Genomic DNA, 23,442 nt, shown 5'->3' with positions numbered 1-23,442 from the left:
CATTTAAAATTTAAATAGACCTACGTACACGCAACACCGTTCATTTGATTATTTGATTGTTAATAGTTAAGTAAGTAAGCTTTCGATGCATTCGGTTTATCATTAGCGTAGGGGCTTGCGAATAGGCGCGTCATGGCATGAATGAATATATTAAAACTTAACAGCATTTTTGGAAATTAAATAACAGTTTTAGAGATGATCTAAGCCCCTTTTCCTGTTAAATGCTATTCTCCCGATCAGTCTATATAAGCCGTCCGGTGTCCAGACCTGCTCTCACCTGTGAAATTTTTCCTGCAAGACGAAAGAGAGTTAAAAACAGCATTCTTTAACTATGAATGATAAATTTGTACATTTCAGTGCCTAATCTGCGTATCCTGCTGATGAAGATACTCATAATCAGATCTATGGTCCTGTGTTATAAGTAGGATTGCCAACTCTGTTGAGTCGCAATAAAGGACACTGCAAAATATATTTATATTAATATAATAATTCCTTTTTTATTGTTGCTGTAAATTTTGGATTACAATTTTAGGATTAAGGTGCATGTGAACAAAGTGGGCCCACCAGCGGCCGAGCGGTAAAGTCGCTGAACACTGGTAGTTCGGTCCGAGGTTCGAATCCCGCGAACGGGCTGGCTGCATGGGTGTTTTCGTGGTTTTCCCCATGTGTAACGTGTAAACGAGCCAGTTTCCCTTAGAAAGTCCTCCACGAAGGCCTCCCTCCCCTTAGGCAGATAGCCCTTGTGTGCTTTGCCATAATTAAATACACCACACCACACCACACTACCATGTGAACAAAGAATTTTCAAAGCTTCGAAAATAAATGAAAGAAGTTTTAATACGGTAATTTAGGTAATAATATATTGAACTATTAAACACGAAGGATGCATTATTAGAACAGTCAATAGAATTCAATTTAAAAAATGTAGAAAAACTTAGAAAATACTTAAAACATTCAAAATTAAGCTTTTAATTTTTTAAAATTATGTTTGTTCGAGTTTTTGGCAGACTCGATGAAAAATGCATTGCTTTTATTTTTTCAGAAAATTCTCAGCAACTTTCTTTCAAATTAAAATATATGAACATTTTATTTTTTATAATTTCAACCGAGCATCTATTTCGTTCATTTCTCCATTTAATAGACATAACACTAAAAATTCTTCCACTATATGCTGATGTTGCAGGAAATGAAAACACATACGAAATTATTTTTTAAATATTCATAAATTAATAATTAATCAGCATATTTTAAAATCGTGTGCCATTTTCTTTTTTACATTTTGGATCCTTTTTTTTTTCTTTTTTTTGCGGGGGGGGGCGTTTGGAATTAATGTTACTTCTCCAAAAATGTCATTCACATTCAAATCCGGCTTTTATTTTAGCTTCGAATCTTCAGTAATTTAGCAATTATTAAACAAATTATTAAACAGACTTAGAAATGGCAATTTGCTAAATATAGAATTTTCATCGAAGCGTTCTAAATGCTAATTGATGGAAAAATAATTTAGTCTTTATAAATCTTTGACATCCTGCACTAATTTTTTTTAATGTTGATGAGCCAAAAAAATTAAAAAATTCCTCATCATGTCGAAATTTAAGCTTATTTCTTACGCTGGTCAAAACTTGAAAATATCTACAGGCTGAATATTGACATTAAATGTCACGAGAAGAATAAATATATTTAAATTTACGAGTAACAAACTGCAGACGAAAATTATTATTATTATTTTTTATTTTTTATTTATTTATTTATTTATTTTTTTTTTTTTTCAAATTTAGGCTGAATCAAAAGGCGCTACACCGACCGAGTATGGGTTCATATTTGGAATATTCCAGCTTACAATATTCGTCGTAGCACCTATGATGGGTAAAATAGTAAGTATCATTTATTTCTGTACACAATTAATACCCTTCACTGAATTTAAATGGCTGGAAATTATTCTGAGCTTTCGATCGAACATAAATGAAACTGGCTTCCATTCCTTCCAGTGCATATTTGGAGCACAGTTCAAGGCGCATCTCACTTAAAAGTGGAAAACTAGTTTATACCTAAAAATATAGTTTATACCTATATAATTTAAAAATATAGCTGTATATACCTCTGTGCCGAATTAAGAATCACTTGTATTACACAGAATTAAATTTTCAGATTAACCCAAAGTGGTTAAAAACGGTTATTGCTCAGGTTAATATTTCTATCAAACGGAATCTTTCTATGTTATTGCTTTTGTGGCGCAACTCATTTGACAAAAGTAATCAAAAATCGAATTCTACTGTCTTATAATATGCTATTTGAGATTGTAAAAGAAAATCTTAATCTCAGTTTAAATTAATAAAATTGCAGCTGAAATATGAAAAGAATAAATATGTATTGATACGTTTAAATATTAAATACAAGCCAAAAGGTATTCGAATTACATTAAAAAATTGTCCAATTAAGATTAAAAGGTAGCAATTTAAAGTGACTAAAATTAAATATATTGTATGCATGGAAATTAACCTAAACGTTAATTTCGGAGCTACAGCTTCATGTCATTGTGTCATTACAACATTCATATTAATCTCTCAAATCCGATTGTGAAAGTTCAGAACAAATAAGCAGGATAGTTTGAATTATCTATATTTGTTCTGAGTATGTATATTTATTCTGATTATATTCTATTATCTATATATTTATTCTATTCTATTATATATTTATTCTGAGTGATAAAAGTAATGAATGATTCCTCGGAAGAAATTATGAACATTTTGGGAGAGCTATCCTATCATAGTGGCATCGGAGCCTCTATAAAAACAGTCGATTGTTCAAAGCGTAAAATTTCCAAACGTTTTCTCAACATAAAATCTCCGGCATCTTCTTGAAGGTCAGTTTTCAACTTGAGAAAGTAAACTTTATAAATATGCAGCCTTCATTATTCAAGTAAGAGATTAGTTTGCTGTATTAATTAATTAATACCTATTCGATTCTGTAGTGAAGTGTCTGGTGCCCCATGCACTTTTAGCTGTTTAACTTTTACCTTTTACCTGTCTAATTAATTTATTAAAACAGGGGAGCTGAAAGAAAATCGCGGAACCTTTGTGTAAAATCAATTTACTCGCATAAGTGTTAGACTTGCACAACGGTCTCGGCACCGTTATGAAAAGCATTGAACTTAAATAAAGAACACTAATATTAACTTTCTAAAGTAACAAGTTTTGATAACTTAAGTCTTCAGAACAAAATGTTTGATTCGAAACTAATCAAATCCAGTATTTCTCAAGTTTCGCCCTTCCATTTTTTCCTTGCTAACGCTGAGAAATCATTTATTCCTCTCTCAACCTCTCATAAAATAAACTAGAAGGTAATTTAGGAATACTATTAGCTATAAACTGCAGTATTTATATAAGGAGTAGTACAAATGAACAGAATTTAAGCTTAAATAGTTTTTTTTTTTTTTTTTTTTTTTCAATTTCGTTTAAAATTAGCTACGCATTAATGTTATTTTTTTTATCGACTATTTAAACTGATTAAATATTTTTCCAACTGAAAACATTGCTTCTGCTCCTGTTAAAATAAACATAATTTAACTTAAAGAAATACATTCATTTAAATTGGAATTAACTATGAAGACTGTATTAATTTTTTTTTTACGAAGTTCGTTTTGATCTAGGCTCCTACTTCTATTTTACTGCCAAATAAATATCAACGTCATTTATAGAAATAGGAATATCTCTTACATCACACTGATCTATTGGCACCTCTGATGATACATTTGAAGATCATCAGTGACCCGTGAACGCAGAAAACAGAGATTTAGAAATGCTGCGTCGTCGATTTACAAGGAAATCCCGTTGCTTCAGCAAAAAGCAATGACTATGACGTCACAGTTTTCACGTGCTCCTCGCAAAACTAGAATTTTAGGTTAGTTGTGAGAGGTTGCGTAAAAAGAGATGAAAAATAATATTATTGATCTCTAATTTTATTCCAAGAAGGTCATGAGCCCTAATCTTTAGCAAGTACTTTGATGCTTATCTTTATGAGCATCAGAAAAATGTCGATTTGATTTACTTTTATTTATTATGTTCCTTGCACATACATGCTCTTCGTATTTTAGTTTATTTGCTTATTTATTTAAACCTGATAACAGCAGAAAGCAGTAATTTCACGTAAGACGCAACTGCTTCTGTCCTTCATAATGAAACCAGTTTTTCCTTTTTTTCTTCTTTCTCTTTCATGTTTAAATTTTACTTTTTCTTTGATAAAGTTAAAAAAAAAAAGAATGCATATGTTGATCAATCAATGTATTGACTGCGTAAGACTGAAGATTAAATTTGATATGTTATTTTGAAAACTGGTGCAAGGACAATTACGAAGCAATACTTACTCAGATTACATACACAAACACTGAGTTCTCAATAAATAATTGCCTGTTTTTTTTTCACGTATCGCAGGTGAATGGGGATAATTGTTTTAAGATGTGGTTTAAATTTTACTGTTTTGTTCAGTCGAGATTGTCTCTGATTTAGTATTTCACAGTATCTGTTAAATAAACTTGCAAGTTATTTGGAAATTTATGTCTAGAAATGTACAACAGTTTCTAAAGTCTTCAGTATTAAAGATATGACAGTTCTTCTGTATTAAAGAAATGACCTTAAATAAATTAAATTACTATTACTTCCTGGTACTGAAGGTATAACAGCGAAAGTCGTGATGAATAGAAAAGTCGAGTAAACCGGGTCAAAACTAAAAGTCAACAGATCAGGATGTCCCAAATAGCTTCCTGTAGGGAACATCTCTAAAGGTCTGACATTTTGAATTTTGTAGAATAAAATACTTTTGAGGTATGTTATTTCGAAATATAAATGTTTTATATTTTTATAAAGTTCTACAAATTTTCAGATTACTGTCTAAGTGAATGCAAGTTAACTCTGTTATTGCCTCTGAACAGCGAGTTTGGACTTAAGCAAAAATTAATATTTTTTAGCCATGCTTCAATAACAACTTAAATAACTGTGACTTAAATTCTAAAATGTTTGTACATTCTTAAATTAAAAGCGAAAAATTCAGCTTAAATAGGCCTGCAGTTTATAGCGACGGAACATTCGATGGTTATTGCATCAGAGCAGCTTGTTGTATAATATTAGATACATTAACAAAATTCATTACCCATGCAAACCTGAAATACCTACTTTACTAAACTGTAATGTTAATTTATCTCAAATTTATCACTGAAGCAACAGATTCGATCTTAGACATATGGAAGTACGCCCACTCCAGATTATCTGGTGGCGTATTTAATCAGATGACGGATTAACAAGTCCTATATTAAAAAACAAACAAAACGAAACAAAAAGAACGCTTCATCTGAACTCCAAGTATGTATGTTTCATATCAAGGCAAATATTTTTCGTATTACTTCATCCTCTTCGTGTCTGTATCATTTCAGATAGACTGTAGCAGGTTCGTAATATTCCCAGGTTTTGATATCTGTCAATGATTAAGACACAATAACACGCCGAATAAATACTAATTCAGAAGTCAAACAACAAAAATCAGCGTTATATTTACAAAATTTTCACAGGACTAGTTTCGATGGTTTTACCGAACCACCATCCTCAGCTGCAAAACCGCAAATGAACATAATAGGAAATAATGATTAGATAAGATAAGAAAGACTGGATAAGAACGCCTGGACGGAGAATGCAGTTAACCGTCATAAAAACACCCTTGCAGTTAAATTCGAAAAACTTCTTTTACAATCTTCCAGTTCAAGTAGTTCAAAAAATCTTCCCATTGTAAACATCAAGCCAATAGTTAATATTTCTAATGTTAGTCTTTCAGAAGAACAAGAGAGAATTCTAAAATATAATTTTAACTTCTCATAAACCTGTAAACCCTCGATTCCAAAGATTTTGGCTCCTATCGAAAAAGCTTTCAAGTTCAGTAAAGTTTCAGATTCACAGAAAGAAATGATTAGGCATCTTATCGCTCATAATATGAAATTCAATAATAAACCTTTGAAACCAAATCTAACTGCGAGAGAAAGAGCTACATTGCGTGAAATTCATTCTAACCCGGATATTATTATTTCAAAGGCCGACAAAGGTGGCCAGATAGTCGTCATGGATAGGAACACTTACATTGATGGTGTCACTAAACTCTTAAACAAAGGACCATATAATCCGATCCCTAAAGATCCTTCACCTTCGGACTTGTCAAAAATAAAAACTGCGATCAAATCTTCGCAAATCATTTCAGGCAACTTAAAACATTCACTTATCCCATCTGTTGCGAATTGTGCCAGATTATATGCTCTTCCCAAAATTCATATAAGTGGTATTCCTTTCCGCCCTATTGTATCAAATTTAGGTACTACCTCGTATCCATTAGCTAAATATTTAGTTTCTAGATTTTCAACTCTATTAGACAATAACATTTACACCATAAGAAATTCAATAGAGTTTGTAAAAAAAGTTAAAAACATTTCTCCTAGTAATTTACTCATGGTTTCTTTTGATGTAAAATCATTATTCACCAATGTCCCAGTGGAGGGTGCATTAAGATGTCTAGAAACCAGACTTCGCGAATTTCATTTCTCTTGCATCGAAATTGATGAGCTAATTTCTCTCACTCAACTCTGTTTGAAACAAACACATTTTGTTTTCCAAAATAAATATTACAAGCAAACTGAGGGATTAGCCATGGGAAGCCCCCTCAGTCCCATCCTGGCTGATATCTACATGCATTATTATAAATCAAAATTGTTTGAAACTTCAAACTTCCCGGCATGGTTCCGCTACGTAGACGACACTTTTACTCTGTTTGAAGGTAATAAAGATGATTTAAATAAAGTTCTTTCAACAATGAACTCTATTGATCCTGCTATTCAGTTCACTTTTGAACTTGAGACTTGCAATTCTCTTCCGTTTCTCGACATTCTGGTCACACGTAACACATCCAACTTCAGTACTACGGTTTACCGTAAACCTTCATCGGTTTGCCTTCCACCACACTTTAAATCATGTCATCCGACTAAACAAAAGTTAGCTTCATTTTATTCCTATGTTTTCCGTGCTCTTCAAGTTTGCTCCTCCAAACTAGCCCTTTATGAAGAACTAAATTATTTAAAAGCAATAGCTATTGACAGAGGCTTTCCACCCAACATTATTAATCAAGCAGTTAAAAAATTCTCATCTCAACACACTAAAAGGCATACTCTTGTTTTAGGAGATTATAAAAATTCTGTTGTCATTCCCTTCTTTCCATCAATTAGCTATAAAGTTGCACATACAGTGGATGGACAAAAATATGGAAACACCTTGTGAAATGCATGTTTGAAAAGAAAGATTGATTTTAATGAAATATGTAGGTGGCGCTGGCGTTTTTGACTACTGACGCCACCTATACAACTTCGTAAATGTGCTAAACAGTTCAGTTGTTGTCGGAGTACTGTTATGTGAGGTTGTCATTGCATTATGTCAGAGTTAACAGACTTCGAACGTGGGCAAAATTTTGGAGCACGTATGGTAGGTGCTTCCGTAAGCAAGGTAGCCGAGGTGTTTAGTGTTTCAAGAGTTACTGTATCGAAGATTTATTCCACATATTTGAAAAGCTGAAAAACATCATCTGCTAAATCACAGCGCGGACGAAAGTGTGTCCTGAGTGATCGTGACAGACGATCATTAAGGGCAATTGTGACGAAAAATAAGAAGACCACAGCTGCAAAAGTTACTGCTGAAATGAATGTTGTGTTACCGGACCCTGTGAGTACCAAAACAATTAGAAGGGAGCTTCATAAGCAGGGAATTGCTGGCCGTGCTGGCAATTGAGAAGCCACTCATCAGTGATGCTAATGCCCGTAACAGGAAAAGTTTGTTTTTAAGTCATAAAGCCTGGACTATAGAGCAGTGGAAGCGAGTAATATGGTCTGACGAGCCTTCTTTCACATTATTTCCCACTTCTGGCCGAGTTTACGTCTGGAGAACGCCATCTCAAGCTTATAATACAGACTGCTTGTTGCCAAGAGTGAAACATGGCGGGGGTTCTGTTATGGTTTGGGCAGTTCATCCCATGGTACAAACTTTGTTCCCCGATGGTGATGGTGTCTTCCAAGACGACAAAGCCCCTGTTCACACAGCTCACATTGTCCAGGATTGGTTTTCTGAGCACGAGGATGAGTTGTCCCATCTCCCCTGGCCACCACAGTCACCAGACCTGAATATTATCGAACCTTTGTGGTCTACATTGGAACGGAAAGTGCGTTCTCGTTATCCACCGCCAACATCGTTATCTGAACTTGCCACCGTTTTGCAGGAAGAATGGTATAATATTCCCTTGGCAAACATACAGGAACTCATACATACAGTATTTATCCATTCCGAGAAGACTGCAAGCTGTTTTGGATGCCAACGGGTTTCCTACACCATATTAAGAAAAGAAACATGTTTTTTTAAAGGTGTTTCCATATTTTTGTCCAACCCCTGTATTTTGCAGAAATTTAACTTTCGGGTTTTTTATTCTCCCATCAATAAAATTCCGAGTTCCATACTCAAGGACCCCATTCCGGATATGAATTCCTGGGTTATTTATAGGATTCCTTGCCAGTGTGGTTTAATTTACATTGGCCAAACTAAGAGAGCCTTAAAATTTCGCGTCAAGGAACATGAGGCATATGTTAGAAAAAAGGAAACACAGAAGTCTTCTGTTGCTCAACATTTTGGTCCGAAAACCACACTTTCAGTTTTTCTGCTGCCAAAATTATTCAAAAAACATCTTCCATTGGAGAACTGGATTTTCTAGAGGCATTTCACATTCATAAAAATCTTTCTGTTCTAATTAACGATCCTAATTCTAATCCAAATTTGCCTTCGGCCTTTAAAGAAATTATGTTTTAGTTCTGGTTTCACCAACAGATGGCGCCACTTGCTTATTCTTGTCCAGGCTTTCTTATCTTATCTAATCATTATTTCCTATCTTGTTCATTTGCGATTTTGCAGCTGAGGATGGTGGTTCGGTAAACCCATCGAAACTAGTCCTGTGAAAATTTTGTAAATATAACGCTGATTTTTGTTGTTTGACTTCTGAATTAGTATCTGTCAATGAGTAAGAAGATCAGCCTGCCGTAATTCTGAGTACCTTCAGAATATAAAGGATTGTCGCATGGCTGAGACCGGTTTTACATGTGAATTGAGGAGCTGTCCAGGGTAATCTGATACATATCAGACATGTAATCAGTTACGACTGATCGCCCAGGCTCAGGAGCCCGCTGGAGCGCACATGAATTCGCTTGGACTACTCATGGACTGTGGAAGCGCTCATCGCTTGGATTGTGGATGTGTTACTGTATTGTACCGCAATGCAATCAGATTCACGGAATTCTTTGAGGTACAATCCAAGGCCTCTTCAATTTCAAGGCAGAAACACAGTTCTAACTTCGAAAAAATTTGTCTCTCTGACTTTTAGGTGTGCTTAAACTTCTGCAACATTAAGCCATTAAGGTGCAACGCAAGACAGGTGATGACGATGGGTAGAAGGAAGATTCGAGTTGTATAGAAGGGGTGTGCCAGTATTTTCAAGATCCCATAAATTCCCGTTTTTTCTCTGAAATTGCTGTGATCATAATTAAATCTTCAGCCCTTGCATTTATCTAGCTCTTTATTATCTTTTAAGTAGTACTGATCCTACGTAATTCTAAATTTCGTTAGGTTATGCCATTTCTTTATGTGTCCTGGAATAATATTAAAATCCGGAGTAGCATAAAAAAACTCCAAATATGAATATTATCAAAGGTAAGAAACACTAATATGAATGTATGGGCCCAAATCATACGAATGAAATTCTGAGAAATTTTGGATTTGATAATCTTTCGGATGCTGATTTTTATGGGCTCTCCAATAGCAAATGAAATGATTTTGTTTATGAGAAAAAAATCAGAGAAAATAAGCATCAGTCATAAAACTAAAAGCCTTTTGAAAAACACTATAACTTAACTTCCTCACTCAGTCACCATCAGAGATATAACCATGGCCTTTCCTTTCGTAAGTTTAAATATCCCATGACTACAGATGTCCGGCCATCTAAAGTTCAGTTTCTCGTCATTATCAAAGTCCATTTTAATCAAGAAGCTCGACAAAGACACAAAAACATGAAAGAGAAGTAGGGTACGATTGGAGAAATAAGTACAGGAGTGGAAAAGTGCTTGTAATTTTACAAACTACGGGATACATCCAATTTATCACTAACACGTTCTTCAAACCCTCAACCAACGTCACTAGATCTTCAGAGAAAATCAGAGAGATTAACATCCGCTTCACATTTTTTGAAGTTATCAGAGTATGTACTCGGCCCTGTAATATCGTTGCCATGTTACTGCCCAAGCTCATCCTTCACTCTCACATAAGTTAAATATTCATGCAGTTAATATCGAACACGGATTTCCATAGCTATGGCGTTGTATTTTCACAATGTGTTGCTTTTAATCATCACAACACTATAATTAGTATATACCGAATCCTATCTCTCATGCGTAGGCGTTCTACATTTACATCACCGATTCGTGTTCTAAGCTTAAAGTATATCGTAATTTAATTTTTCAGAAATTTGTATCCTCTAAAGGTGTTTAACTAGCTAAATTGCTTGCTATTAACTCTAACGGCTGACCTTAAGAAGCCAACTCTAATGGTTGGTTATCACCTGTAGCATGAAACACAAGATAAAAAATATAATACATTATTTTATTATCCCCTACTAGCCGCCCAGACGGTATAGTGGTTAGAGGAGCCTACTGCGGTACCGAAGGGCCCGGGTTTCCCGGAGAAGGCATGGATGTTTTTAAATGTATAGTATCCGTGCGTCATGGTGGCACTCTAATTATGCGGCAAGCCGAAAATCCTCTAGAGAAGTTGGTGGTAGGGTAAAAGGGGGGAGAGACCCTCGGTCCCGTTCCCCCGGGAATTAAATCTCCATTAAAATTGGCGGAACTGAGAGAAGTCGTGCTGTCACCTGTATGGTGCTCAAGACTCTTGCCAATGACAGTCGCGATCTTGCACTCCTTGCCATGATGAATTTCGTGAGCTTGTTCTCATGTTACTGTCAGACAAGTGACATAAGTCACAACAACACACCATACACATTATCCCCTACTTGTGTTATTACAGCTAAAAGTAGTAATAAAATAAATATTACGACTTCTTATCCACTAGAAAGTACAGCAACTGGCAGCTAAGCTACAGTTATATATGTCATAATAGAGCAAGGAAAGTAAAAAGACGGAACACTGTTGATGCGTAGTTATCCTATATTGAAGAGGAAGTATTCTGATTGCGTTGTAAACTAATATGTTGACTTCGTAAAGAAAACTTGGCAGTCGAGGCGATTTTAATTCCATTTTTATTTTCAAATGACATTATGCGGCCACAAATCACTTGGCACCCTAGTCGTGCCTGTTCAAGAACATTTACATTTTTGATATTATTGCAATAGGAAGCAGCATAGCGAAATTGCGTTTAAGCACAGCACAGGCAGAAGCTAGAGTGCTTAGTTATGAAAGATGGAAGCACGCGAAGAGAAAAGTTTTGGTTTACAATGGTAGTTTCAGTTCCCAATTATTACGTCATCAGAGCTGAACAGGCCATAGAATGATCTAGAAATGAAACAATCCAGAGAAGTTATTGCGATTTTTAGAATAGAGAGGGAGAATTAATATTTTACCGTTAGTTTAAATTATAATTTTGATTCACATATTTTTATTTTACATATATAAATATATATATTTAACTATATTGAAAATATAATTAAAAATTAATTAAAAAATATTTCTTGTTTGTTTGGGGCGGAAAAGCGAACTCTAAGAGTTACAGAATGCGGTTAACGTTGCCTTTGGCTCTGAGAGTGACAACTAACAGTAAGTGGCAGATGCAACGGAAAGAGTCCTACTGAGACGCTGGTTAGGATTACCTTTGCCATGCAATTTGGAAAAATCTCTAGTTTGAGCAAGCAATGCGACGAGAAAGGGCACAATGGAAAGTAATTAACCTAAATCAAATTGGTTAATAAAATTTAAATCAGAAATTTCACAAAATTTCATTGCAATCTAATACCTAATGGTGATGAGATATGAAAATGTAATAGTACGGGAATAAACTCTTTTGAGAAGCTGCTGTGAATTCACGGAGTTAATTATTTTAGCTAAATGCGTAATGCAAATATAAGCCAGTTTTCCTTAAAAATTCCTCCACGAAGGCACCTCTGTCCTTAGGTAGATATCTCTCGTTTGCTTTGCCCACCAGCGGGCGAGGGGTTAAATTGCTGAACAGCAGTAGTTCCGACGTAGGTTCTATTCCAGGCGAACGGATCGGCTGCAAGGGCATTTTCACCATGTATAACGTGTATTCGAGGCAATTTCTCTTAGAAAGTCCTCCACGAACGCATCTCTACCCTTAGGTAATTAGCCCTAGTATGCTTTGCCATATTCTATCAAACTTAACCAAACCTCTCGTATGCTTTGCCATAATTTAAATAGTTCCGACAAATTCAGTTATGATGGCTAAAGGTGTCTGGGGATAATACGCATGTTGTCATGGTCGATTTACTGAAAAATCAGTAACTTTAATGTTTGTTTGCATTTTCCTCAGCAATAATTTAATCTGTTTGTGCCGTTCTTTCCGAATCTATATGCTAAACGTCTAAGCAACTAAAAGACAAGTTATTGAATAAACTGAGGAAAAGTTTTTTACATAACATTTTACTAGCTAAATAAATTCTATTGAATATTTGTAGGCTAAATGAAGTACTGACTACTAATAAACAGACTGGAATTTCTTATATGTTTTAATTAATCAAAGTACCATTTGTGAATTTGGAAATGATTTTTGAAATGTAAGTAGGTGTTTTGCCATTAAAAGTGTTTCTGCTATTCCCGTTTCAGGTATCTTACATATCACCGAAATTTCTTTTAAACTCGGGAATATTAACAGTAGGAGTAACATGCATACTTTTCGGGTAAGTTATTTTCACTCATGATTTATTTATTTATAGCATTTTCTGTTGGTAGGAATATTAACAAAGCTCCCACAACGAAAACTATAATTTTAATAGAATAAATGAATTTAAGATTAAATAATTTTATCAATAATTAAAATTTTAATCTTTACAAACAGATTTATATTAAAACCTCTAATACCAAAGCCTCTTATTTCTGTGAAAAAAATAATTGTAAAAAATGAAAAACGTCGTGACTGATCATTTGAAGACTGGACGAATTTCATATTGTTAGACAAGTGTGCACTCGTTCGGCAGTGAAGAATATAAATAAAAATTAAACCAATTAAGTGTGTAAAAAATATGAAATATTGGAAAATTTACGCTTTATTTCTTATTCAGACTATAAACAGAGGAACTGAAGACAGATCCACAAAGCTATGCATGGAGTTTGTTTCGATAAGACAATTCAAAGTTTATAAAGTCATAATATTCTCTAGGGATATTATGCTAGCCTAAAGCAGAATAAATGCTGCTGCTGGAAAATAAAGTGTTCGCCATTGATTATTCAAACAATGTTACAGATCAGGTCTATCTATCAATGTTGATCATCTATGTGGAAGAAAATGAATATTTGCTGTTCAACTAGCCATAACTGCATCGGAATAGTTCACAGAACATCAACAAGCTTCTCGCCAGTTTCTTCACCCACCATTGCCATCCTAGAAGAAGCCAATGCTAATTTTCTGTAGATTTTTCTCTTTCAAGTCCTTCCTTTTTCCAGAAATATACACATTATTAACTTAACAAAAAAAAAAAAAAAAAAAAAAAAAAAAAAAAAGGTAAAATTACGCTGCTGTTCAGTTGCTGTTGTTGTAGGTTGTAAACTGCAACGATTAAATTTTGGAGCTTAACTTTTCGACCTCAACTTAATTTAGATCAATTGTTCCGGAGGACTTGTATTTGAAGAGTTATAGCTCTTCAAATATTCTCCCTCCTTGCGAAATGCCTTCATGGTGTAACGGTAGCATATTCGGCGAGTATTCATGCTCGAATCCCGGTGAGGTCATTGCACATTTTTCACATCTCCTGCTTCAAAAACACTAATGACTCTACACAGCTAATTTTGTAGTAAATGAAAATGCTTAGTTTACCTATTGAGGAAATTTTTCGATAAAAGCATAGAGGAAAATTACTCTAAAAAATTTGAAATACAAAGTGTTTGTATTGAAAATAGTTAATTTATCTATTCTTTAATAGTCTATATATTACCAGTACTCTAATTTGCATTACTTTGTGTAAGCTAACCTGTGGTCAAATAAACTAAAGTTGTTATTTTGCATTTCCCTGTGCTCATTTTATTGATTTGATCTAAGTGTTTGTCTAAGTAGTAACTCACCAAAGACAAGAACAGTGCCGGTTAGTAGCTTGAAATGATAAGTAGTTAAGGCCAGACGTTTTTTTTCCGTAATATGCTCCAACTAGTAACCCGTTGCATGTCCCAATCAAACCCTTTTCTAGGGGAATAAGAGCAATAAAATTTTGTAATTACGTTCCCAGCTCGATGCATGATAAAGAAATGGGATTGTAATGCACGTTATTTTATTTATGTGTGCATTTTTTTAAATGATTGCTCCTAAGCAAAAGTATATTCCCTCTTTTAATTGAAAACTAAACCCAGAGACTCTCCGGCAGACAGTAAACGGGGGTAACTAATTTACTGTCGAAGCTATTTCTCATAATAATCATCTGCAAAAGGATGCAAGAGAATTAACTAGGATTGGCAATAATATTGGAATAAAACAATAGCTTTTGGATTAAAGATGCTTTAAAATGCCCTTTTGGTCACTAAACAGTTCAATTAAGATAATAATCTTTTATTTTAAATCTCATATTCTTGCTTTCAACAACATCATTTATGTATGTGTTGTGAAGCTATGTAAGGATCTTAAGTTTTACTAACGTTTATTTTATTTTAAATGTTTACTATCACTTCTTATTTTCTACTTCCGGCCAGAATTATAAGCGTTAAGGTTTTTATGCAAAGTTTGTCTGGCGAACGCCAAGTATTTAAGTTGTGGCTTTTTGCCAAGCGAGAGAGAGGAAGCAGTGAGTCGAAGCAGGCCGCTTACCTTAGAAGTTACGCAGTTGCTGTTTGCCTTCCAGGCCAGAGGTTTTAATCCTCTTGATAAATTTAAACGTATTGTAGTGTTCACAGTTCTCTGTACTACATACGCTTCCTGTTATTATAAGGCCAATCTTCCACGTTTATTATTCTAAAGTTAAATTAGAGTTTAGTTTTATTTTTATACTTTTACGTTTTGACCCCAAGTAGCGGGTCGGTGTATTCCGAAGTACGGAAGTCATTGTAAATAGAGAAAAATAAAGGGTTTTGTATACCCTTCTTGTGTATCCTGTTTACTTCCCACAGTTCTGAACATAGCTTTAGTAAGCTCTCTGTTCCGAGTCAGGTCCTTGCATGTTCCCGAAGAAGATTAGAAGGAACAATTGACCCTGATAGTGGCGCCCAACGAAGAAGAATAACCATGGCCGAGTTTCAAGAAGAACCTGTGCTGCCTGCAGAAACGGCTCAGAATCCAGAAATGCCAGCTGCCGCCCTGGAAGGATTTGGTTACATCGTCCAGACCATGCGCGCTTCGATGAAACCAGAAGCAACATTCAATGGAAACTCACCGGTAACCAGTTTTTTGGAAAAATTGGATGACCACTTCATGCTCTACCCCGTGCACGAGTTTCAAAAAGTTACCTTAGCTACCAGCGCTTTGAGGGGCCAAGCGCTTAACTGGTTCAAATGTATAGGCAGAAGTCTCTTGGGTCAAGCAGGAAGTCCCACCTATACTTACGAAAATTTCAAGACTGCCCTACTAAAAGCCTTCCCTGTTGTAAGGGATCGTGCGAAATTAGAAACGGAACTTTTCAGTATATATCAACAAAGAATCGAAAACCTCTCAAGCTTTATTTTAAGAAAAATTCACGTCTTCAAACTCTTGTATGGAAACCGTCCGGATCCTGAAATAATTCAAGTGATTTTGCCGAGGTTACTGCCCCAAGTGCAAGACTTTATTGAATTAAGAAATCCGACTACACTGGAAAAGTTATTTGAGCTAGCAATCCAGTTTGAAAGTAGAAGAACGGCGGACGTCGAAAGAAGACGCCAATATCAACAGCGAAACCAATTTGGTGCGCCAAGACTACAGCAAACTCAAACACACGGCTACGGAAGCAAAGCGAATCAGTGGGCAAGGAAACCCGAGAATTCAAAAACAGCCGACGAACGTCGACAGTTCAATAGCAACCCAGGAAAAAAGTCTCAAGGCCAGTGGAAAAAGAAGGAAAGCATGGAAACAAAAAAGGATTTAAACTAAAACGGATTTCTGCTGACGGGAGGGTGCGGAAATCTGAAGGCCACGAAAACCCCTCTTCCTACAAGTTAAATACAGTAATGGTGAAAAATTTGAATCTTCCGAAGATTGAAGTGTTGGTGAATAATATCCCAGCCACCGCACTCCTGGATACAGCCGCGCAGTGTTCCTGTGTGGCAGAAGATTTTTTTAGGACGTATTTTCGCAAATACCGCATATATAATTCGGATAATACGACAGTGTTAGCGGCGCAAGGAGAAAAATGTAAGTGCATAGGTAAATTACCACTATACATCCGTATCAAGGACGAACAAGTAAAGGTGATGTTTTTTATAGTAAAGAATCTGCAAGCACATATAATCTTAGGGATAGATTTTCTTTCAGACGCACAAGCAACACTGGATTTTAATGAAGCGTCCCTTAAGCTGACAATGAAACCAGTTCGGTCAGAAAAGGCTGAACCGCCGATGTTAAAACTTGACCACCTCCCTAATGACGAGCAAGGAAGAATCCGACAAGTGGTAAGTGAATTTGCTTCGTTATTTAGTGATATTCCAGGATTTACTCAGGTTACTAACCATAGTATTGACACCGGAGATGCAATGGCAGTTCGCCAAAAACCATACCGGTATGATAAAAATAAGGAAAAAATTATAGAATGGCATATTACCGATATGCTACGTAAAAAGATCATAACGCCCATCTCAAGTAGTTATGTTAGCCCGGTGATTTTATGTAAGAAAAATAATGACTATCCTTTGACGCATCCAAAAAGGTGGAGATTCGCGCTATTGATTACCGTAAATTAAATTCCATAACTAAATATCCGGTATATCCGTTACCGATCATAGAAGAAATTCTAAGGAACATAAAATCAACCAAATTTATGACGACTTTAGACTTAACGACTGGTTATTTTCAAATAGGGGTTAGGCCTGAGGACGTGCCTAAGACTGCTTTTATAACCAAGTCTGGCACTTATGCATTTTTGCGTATGCCGTTTGGCCTTTCAGGGGCCCCAGCAACATTTCAGCGATGCATGGACATTGTGTTAAGACCTGTTCTTGGAAAGTCCACATTTATCTCTTTAGACGATATCATTATTACCAGTGATAATCTCGACCAACATGTACAGGATTTAAGACAGGTGTTTTCTTTATTAAATGAGGCCGGTCTAAAAGTTAATGTCGAAAAGTGCAAATTTGCAGCCCCTGAATTAAAATATTTAGGTTACAAAATATCTCAAAAAGGAATCGAGACAGACGAATCAAAAATAATCGCTGTACAAAAGTATCCGACTCCAAACACGGCAAAGAAGCTCTCTTCTTTTCTAGGACTTTGTTCATATTATAGGTCCTTTATAAAAGATTTTGCGGCTATCGCTGAGCCATTGTTAAAATTAAAAAGGAAAAAGGCAAGATTCTCGTGGACGGCCGAAGCCAATAGTGCTTTCGAAAAATTAAAACAAGCATTAACGCAAGCCCCTGTGTTGAAATTTCTTGAAAGGGATGAGAATTTAGAAATTTCAGCGGATGCTTCGGATTATGCGGTAGGAGCGGTACTTTCGCAAAATCAGCAGCCCGTGGCATTTTTTAGCCGAACTTTAAATCAAACACAAAGAAACTATTCCGCGACCGAGAGAGAGGCACTTGCAGTTCTGTTAGCAGTGCAAAAGTTCCGAGTCTATTTTGGAAGGGCGACAATAACAGTGTATTCTGATCATGCGGCGGTAACTAGATTGTACTCAGGGAAAAATTTATCCCCAAGGTTAATAAGATGGGCACTCAAGCTGCAAGAATATAATCTGGTAATCAAGCATACCCCCGGAAAGGAAAATATCGTAGCAGATGCCCTATCAAGAATTAAAATAGATGAACAAGGTAATACCGTAAAGGTGGCAATGCTCACAGCATGTACAATAAATTCCCGAGAAACTGTAATAACCGAACTGGGTAAGGATCCTGAGTTTGGAAGCATTTATGAGTATTTAAAGGATCCTGAAAATTTTAGCCACCAAGATATTGTGGCGATAAGAAATAGGGCGGTCCATTACGAACTAATAGATGGTCTATTATTCTATACAAAAACTACAAATTCCAACAACGAATTTCGACCTGTTATCCCAGCTAGTCTTAGATTAAATATCCTGCAGGAGCTCCATGACAGCCCTTTAGCTTCTCATGCTGGTATTCGAAAAACTATCCAACGCGTACGCGAGGCAGTCTATTTTCCTGAACTGCAAAAGTTAACAAGGGCATATGTCCAGTCCTGCCGAACATGTCAAGCAGTTAATTATATTAATTTCCGCCCGGCCGGGTTTCTAAATAGTATTAAATCCGAATTTCCAAATGAAATAATTGGCATCGATTTATTGGGCCCTTTCCCAAAAAGTCAGTTAAATAAAAGTCGCTATCTCCTTGTTATGGTTGATCATTTTAGTAAATGGACCGAAATTGTTCCCTTAAAACGAGCCTCCGCGAAATTAGTTACTGATTCTATTTTAAATAAATATATTTTAAAATACGGGGCGCCCCTAAAAGTTATATCGGATAATGGTCCTCAATTTGTAAGTAATATATTTGAAGACATGTGCCAAAAACTGGGCATACGTCATTTAAAAATGGTCCCGTATCGGCCGCAATCAAATATAGCGGAACGGGTCAATAGAAATATAGTGAAAATTATCCGTAGTTATGTTAAAAATTTTCATAAAAGCTGGGATAACTATGTCAATGAATTTGCCTTCGCCCTTAGGACTGCAAAACATGATACAACGGGCAAAACTCCTGCTGAGTTATTTTTAGGCAGAAAGATTATAACGCCGTTAGATAAATTATTTTATGTGCAACAAAGAGACCCAGAATTTAAAATGGGTGATATAGAAAAACTAATTAAGGAAGCAAAGAAGAATACGGAAGTAGCACAAAGAAAACAGAAGCTCTATTATGATTTGAAACGACGGGGAGTAACTTATAAAGTAGGGAATGAAGTTTTAAAAATTAAGCATTCACTTTCTTCAGCACCAGAAGATAAAACTGCCAAATTTTTTCCACGATTTGAAGGACCATATGTTATAGAAAAAATAACTCACGCTGTAGTAGTGTTAAAAGCCAGAAATGGTGAAACCTGCTCCGCAAACATTGATCAAATCAAACCCTACTTCGATCGTAATAAAATGCAAATATTTTCAGATCTTTTGCAGGATCCGGCACGGCAGACACAGCAGGCACAAGCTCCAGAGGTGGAAAAACGACAATTACAAGGGCAAGCCATTAAGAGGCAGGAGCAAGTGAAAAGAAAATTTCCCCGCGGGAAAATTGAAGGTAGCAAGAAAAAGAAGCCGCTCCACCGTCCAGAAAAGAGAGTTCACGAACACCCCCAGAATGAAGAAGGGAGAAGGACGACGTATGTGAAGAGAACCAGGAGAAATGACGGCAACTATAACCCGGCTCTAAAACGGAAGATCTACTCATCCGACAGGACTCTCCGCAGCAAATGTCGCCGAACTGCGGAAGGGCCATCAGCGGCGGAGGAAAAGTTACAAGGAAAATTTGAACGGCCAGCAACGAGGTCCAAGCAGGAACACGATAGAAGTTTCCCGGTTCCGCCAAGACCAGCTGCCATCAAACGGCCAAGACCACAAGCAGAGGAGAAAAAGAAGGTATTCAAGGGTGACCGAACTGGTGAGAAAAGGAAGCTTCCAGAGGAAGGCACTGAAGGGCGAGCCCGTACAAGAAGGAGGATAAATCAAACAACTGTCTGCAATACCTTTAAAGACTGGGCCCAGAAAAGGATGTCCGAATATCACAAAGATAAGTAAAATTTTATGTTACTTTGCAAACTTAAGTTAATCTTTCATTCTTACTGCAAGTGGCAGATTTTAAGAAGTTTTACCTCATGCGAGGTCTACCTTTATCGCCAAAAGGGCGAGAAATGAGTTGTTACCGATTTTGGTATTATGTTTTTCAATTACTCGCGCGTAAAACTAAAGTTGATGTATAATAGCGTTGTGTAAAGACTTAAATATTGTAAAAAGTTATTGTATAAATTTTATTTAAAACATTCTAGCAAGAAAGAAGTTTTAGTCTGAAAGACTTTTTGAAATGTAGTATTTCAATGTAGAAAGAATTGGCACTTGCTTGGAAAAGAATAGAAGTTAACAATGTACTACTAATGTATGTTTTCAAATGTGTAAAATTAACGGCATGTTAATATGTTCTTATATACAATGTGAATTGTTATTTTAAATGTTAAGAAATACCGTGATATGGTAAAAGTGAAAGTAATGTTAAAATTTTTTTTTTATTCGTGTGACTGTAAACAGATTAAATCATGGTGAATATGTGTTAAAGGTTGAATGATGTAGTTAGGCTCTCTGACGCTACACTTCAGAGTTAGACACTTTCAGAATAGTACCTCAGGGTTAAGAGTTGAAATTAGGGTGTGTTAAGAGGTCTTGTTATGTTGAATTTTAACACGTTAGTGTTTTGATTGTAGGAGGAGGTGTGGAACACGTAGACAGAAACACATTCGTGTTTGGTGTTCTTTTACAACACATGTCAGAGAGCACGGGGAGAGATAATTAAAATAGTCATGAATGAAATAAGAATGTTCAGTAAAATATAATTATACATGTTACTTGCCATTTCATTGTGTAACATTTCATTAAACTAGTTTTCCTTCCAGATCTCTGGAAGGAACCAGATTTGAATAAAAGCTCCTGTCTAGATGCAGTACTGATGAAAAAAAAAAATTGTGTATCCTGGGAGCTGCTATTGTAAAAACAAATTTCTTTCTTTTAAATTTCTAGTTTCTAGCGAAAAATATTTGTAAAAGATTGGCCTCGCGTTAGATTCTAGAGCTAAAAGTTTTCAACAAGGTCGTTTTAGACCTCAGTTTCAAACTAATTAACTCTGGCGGGAAGTATGTAAGGATCTTAAGTTTTACTAACGTTTATTTTATTTTAAATCTTTACTATCACTTCTTATTTTCTACTTCCGGCCAGAATTATAAGCGTTAAGGTTTTTATGCAAAGTTTGTCTGGCGAACGCCAAGTATTTAAGTTGTGGCTTTTTGCAAACGAGAGAGAGGAAGCAGTGAGTCGAAGCAGGCCGCTTACCTTAGAAGTTACGCAGTTGCTGTTTGCCTTCTAGGCCAGAGGTTTTAATCCTCTTGATAAATTTAAACGTATTGTAGTGTTCACAGTTCTCTGTACTACATACGCTTCCTGTTATTATAAGGCCAATCTTCCACGTTTATTATTCTAAAGTTAAATTAGAGTTTAGTTTTATTTTTATACTTTTACGTTTTGACCCCAAGTAGCGGGTCGTGTATTCCGAAGTACGGAAGTCATTGTAAATAGAGAAAAATAAAGGGTTTTGTATACCCTTCTTGTGTATCCTGTTTACTTCCCACAGTTCTGAACATAGCTTTAGTAAGCTCTCTGTTCCGAGTCAGGTCCTTGCATGTTCCCGAAGAAGGTTAGAAGGAACATTGACCCTGATAGCTAGACTGGATAGACTTTCTCGAATGAGCTGGAAAATTCTGGAAGTTAATTTTTAATGTACAGACACTGAATAATGAAGCTTCTTTTTAGAAAGCATCGAATTTTCCAAGGTGCTTTCTTACATTGCCTCCGATTGTAATTAAATAATGTCTAGAACAAATTACATTTTTACATGAAATTCTCTATAACAATTCATCCAATATATGCATTTTCAAATACTATTTACATTAAAGTGGAACCGCATGTGTATACTAATTTTTTTGTAAACCAATAGTATTTATTCGATAATCTATTGCCATATATTCCTTCAAACGTTTGCATCTATTAAATTATCACTTTGTTTCACTAAAGCAAGGTCTGTCGATACAAACATTTTCCCATACACCATGTAGATCACATAGTTTTTAGACGCCCGGCTTATTTTGTGGAATTTATGCCATACCATATGAATGCTATATTTCAAGAGAAAACAAAATGCAGTCTGGAAAAATCGTTGCTTAAAGCAGAATTAAATTCAGCGTCTTAATGTATATTTACTATTTTAGGAAGCAGAAAAATAAGCCCCTTTAAACTAGACATAGATATTGACATACTAGTATAGGCTTTGTTATGCAAGTTGGTTTATTGATTGTGCTGTCACCATTGCGTAATACACTAGATGCCGCTTAGTGTGATCACTTTTGTCTACGGCTATCTTGATAACATTAAGCGAATAATAATTTGATATCATTAAGCATTACGATGCAAAAAAACATTCTTCAAAACAGCAATGGAAAATTTTAATTAATTTAATGTAAGTATACTAGAAACATATACATAGGCATTTACATAGCATTTTAATTACCCAAATGCAAAAGTTTGTTTATGAACTGCTCATAATGTCTTTACTCCGAAAGTTAATTTATAAGCTATTCATGATGTATTGCATGCATGTATATTTCGAGGAAATATTTGATTGATGTTGTACCCCTTATCTTAACATCTAGAGGGCATCCCGCATTCAATGAGAACTTCCCAATGTAAAATTTAAAATGAGCAAAAAATCAATCTTAGTTTAGCGTAGATGTTTTCAGGAAAAAAATTAATTCTGCAGACACTTTTTTTTCCTCCTGAAGAGCAGAGACTTGTGTCTGATCCTCTCAAAATTTATAGAGTTACTGAAAATATGTGCCACATCAAAATTGTTTTTTGCCTAATTGTATAATGGTTGATTAAAATCCAAACCAAAATATTTGTCGGCTTAATCCCTTACTTGGAGACATTTCTCTGTAACTTAACAATTTTTATAATGCGTTTTAAACTTATTTGTTGACTTCACTTCAGTTAAAAAATATTCTATAATAATTGGATTATATTAAGCGAATTGCTGATCAGGATGGAGCGATGTATTTTCCATCCACAAAAGAGCAGGATGTTGATAATTCGGTAACAATGTCCGAATGATAACATTAGCCGCCATCACATTAAAGCGGCGTCTACTGTTTCATGGGCTTTCATAAGGATGACGTCACAGTTATGCAAGTGAATTACCGTATAAATAAAAAGATTCTCAAAAATTAAAGTTTTCATTAATTTTCAAAATAGTTGGAAAAACAA

At 35.4% G+C, this 23,442-nt stretch overlaps 1 protein-coding gene and 1 long non-coding RNA gene across 5 annotated transcripts in view; one reads left to right on the top strand and one right to left on the bottom strand.

Annotated features, from left to right (window-relative positions):
• Positions 1-23,442, bottom strand: part of LOC118182338 (uncharacterized) — a 315,423-nt gene that overhangs the window by 89,135 nt on the left and 202,846 nt on the right. The gene's annotated exons all lie outside the window — the stretch shown is intronic.
• The window catches only part of LOC118182336 (MFS-type transporter SLC18B1-like), a 102,464-nt gene that overhangs the window by 56,309 nt on the left and 22,713 nt on the right, over positions 1-23,442 (top strand). For all 4 annotated transcript variants that reach the window (XM_035351669.1, XM_035351670.2, XM_035351671.2 and 1 more), the window contains exons 3-4: positions 1,779-1,874; positions 12,905-12,978. In XM_035351669.1, the coding sequence (XP_035207560.1) occupies positions 1,779-1,874; positions 12,905-12,978 (170 nt within the window). The remainder of the gene's footprint in view (positions 1-1,778; positions 1,875-12,904; positions 12,979-23,442) is intronic.

Source organism: Stegodyphus dumicola, chromosome X2, assembly GCF_044657685.1.
Source record: "Stegodyphus dumicola isolate Sdum_Otavi_A_Nest chromosome X2, ASM4465768v1".
Lineage (NCBI taxonomy): Eukaryota > Metazoa > Arthropoda > Arachnida > Araneae > Eresidae > Stegodyphus > Stegodyphus dumicola.
Note: the sequence above shows the minus strand (reverse complement) of the source record. Positions and strands in the feature narration are given on the sequence as shown.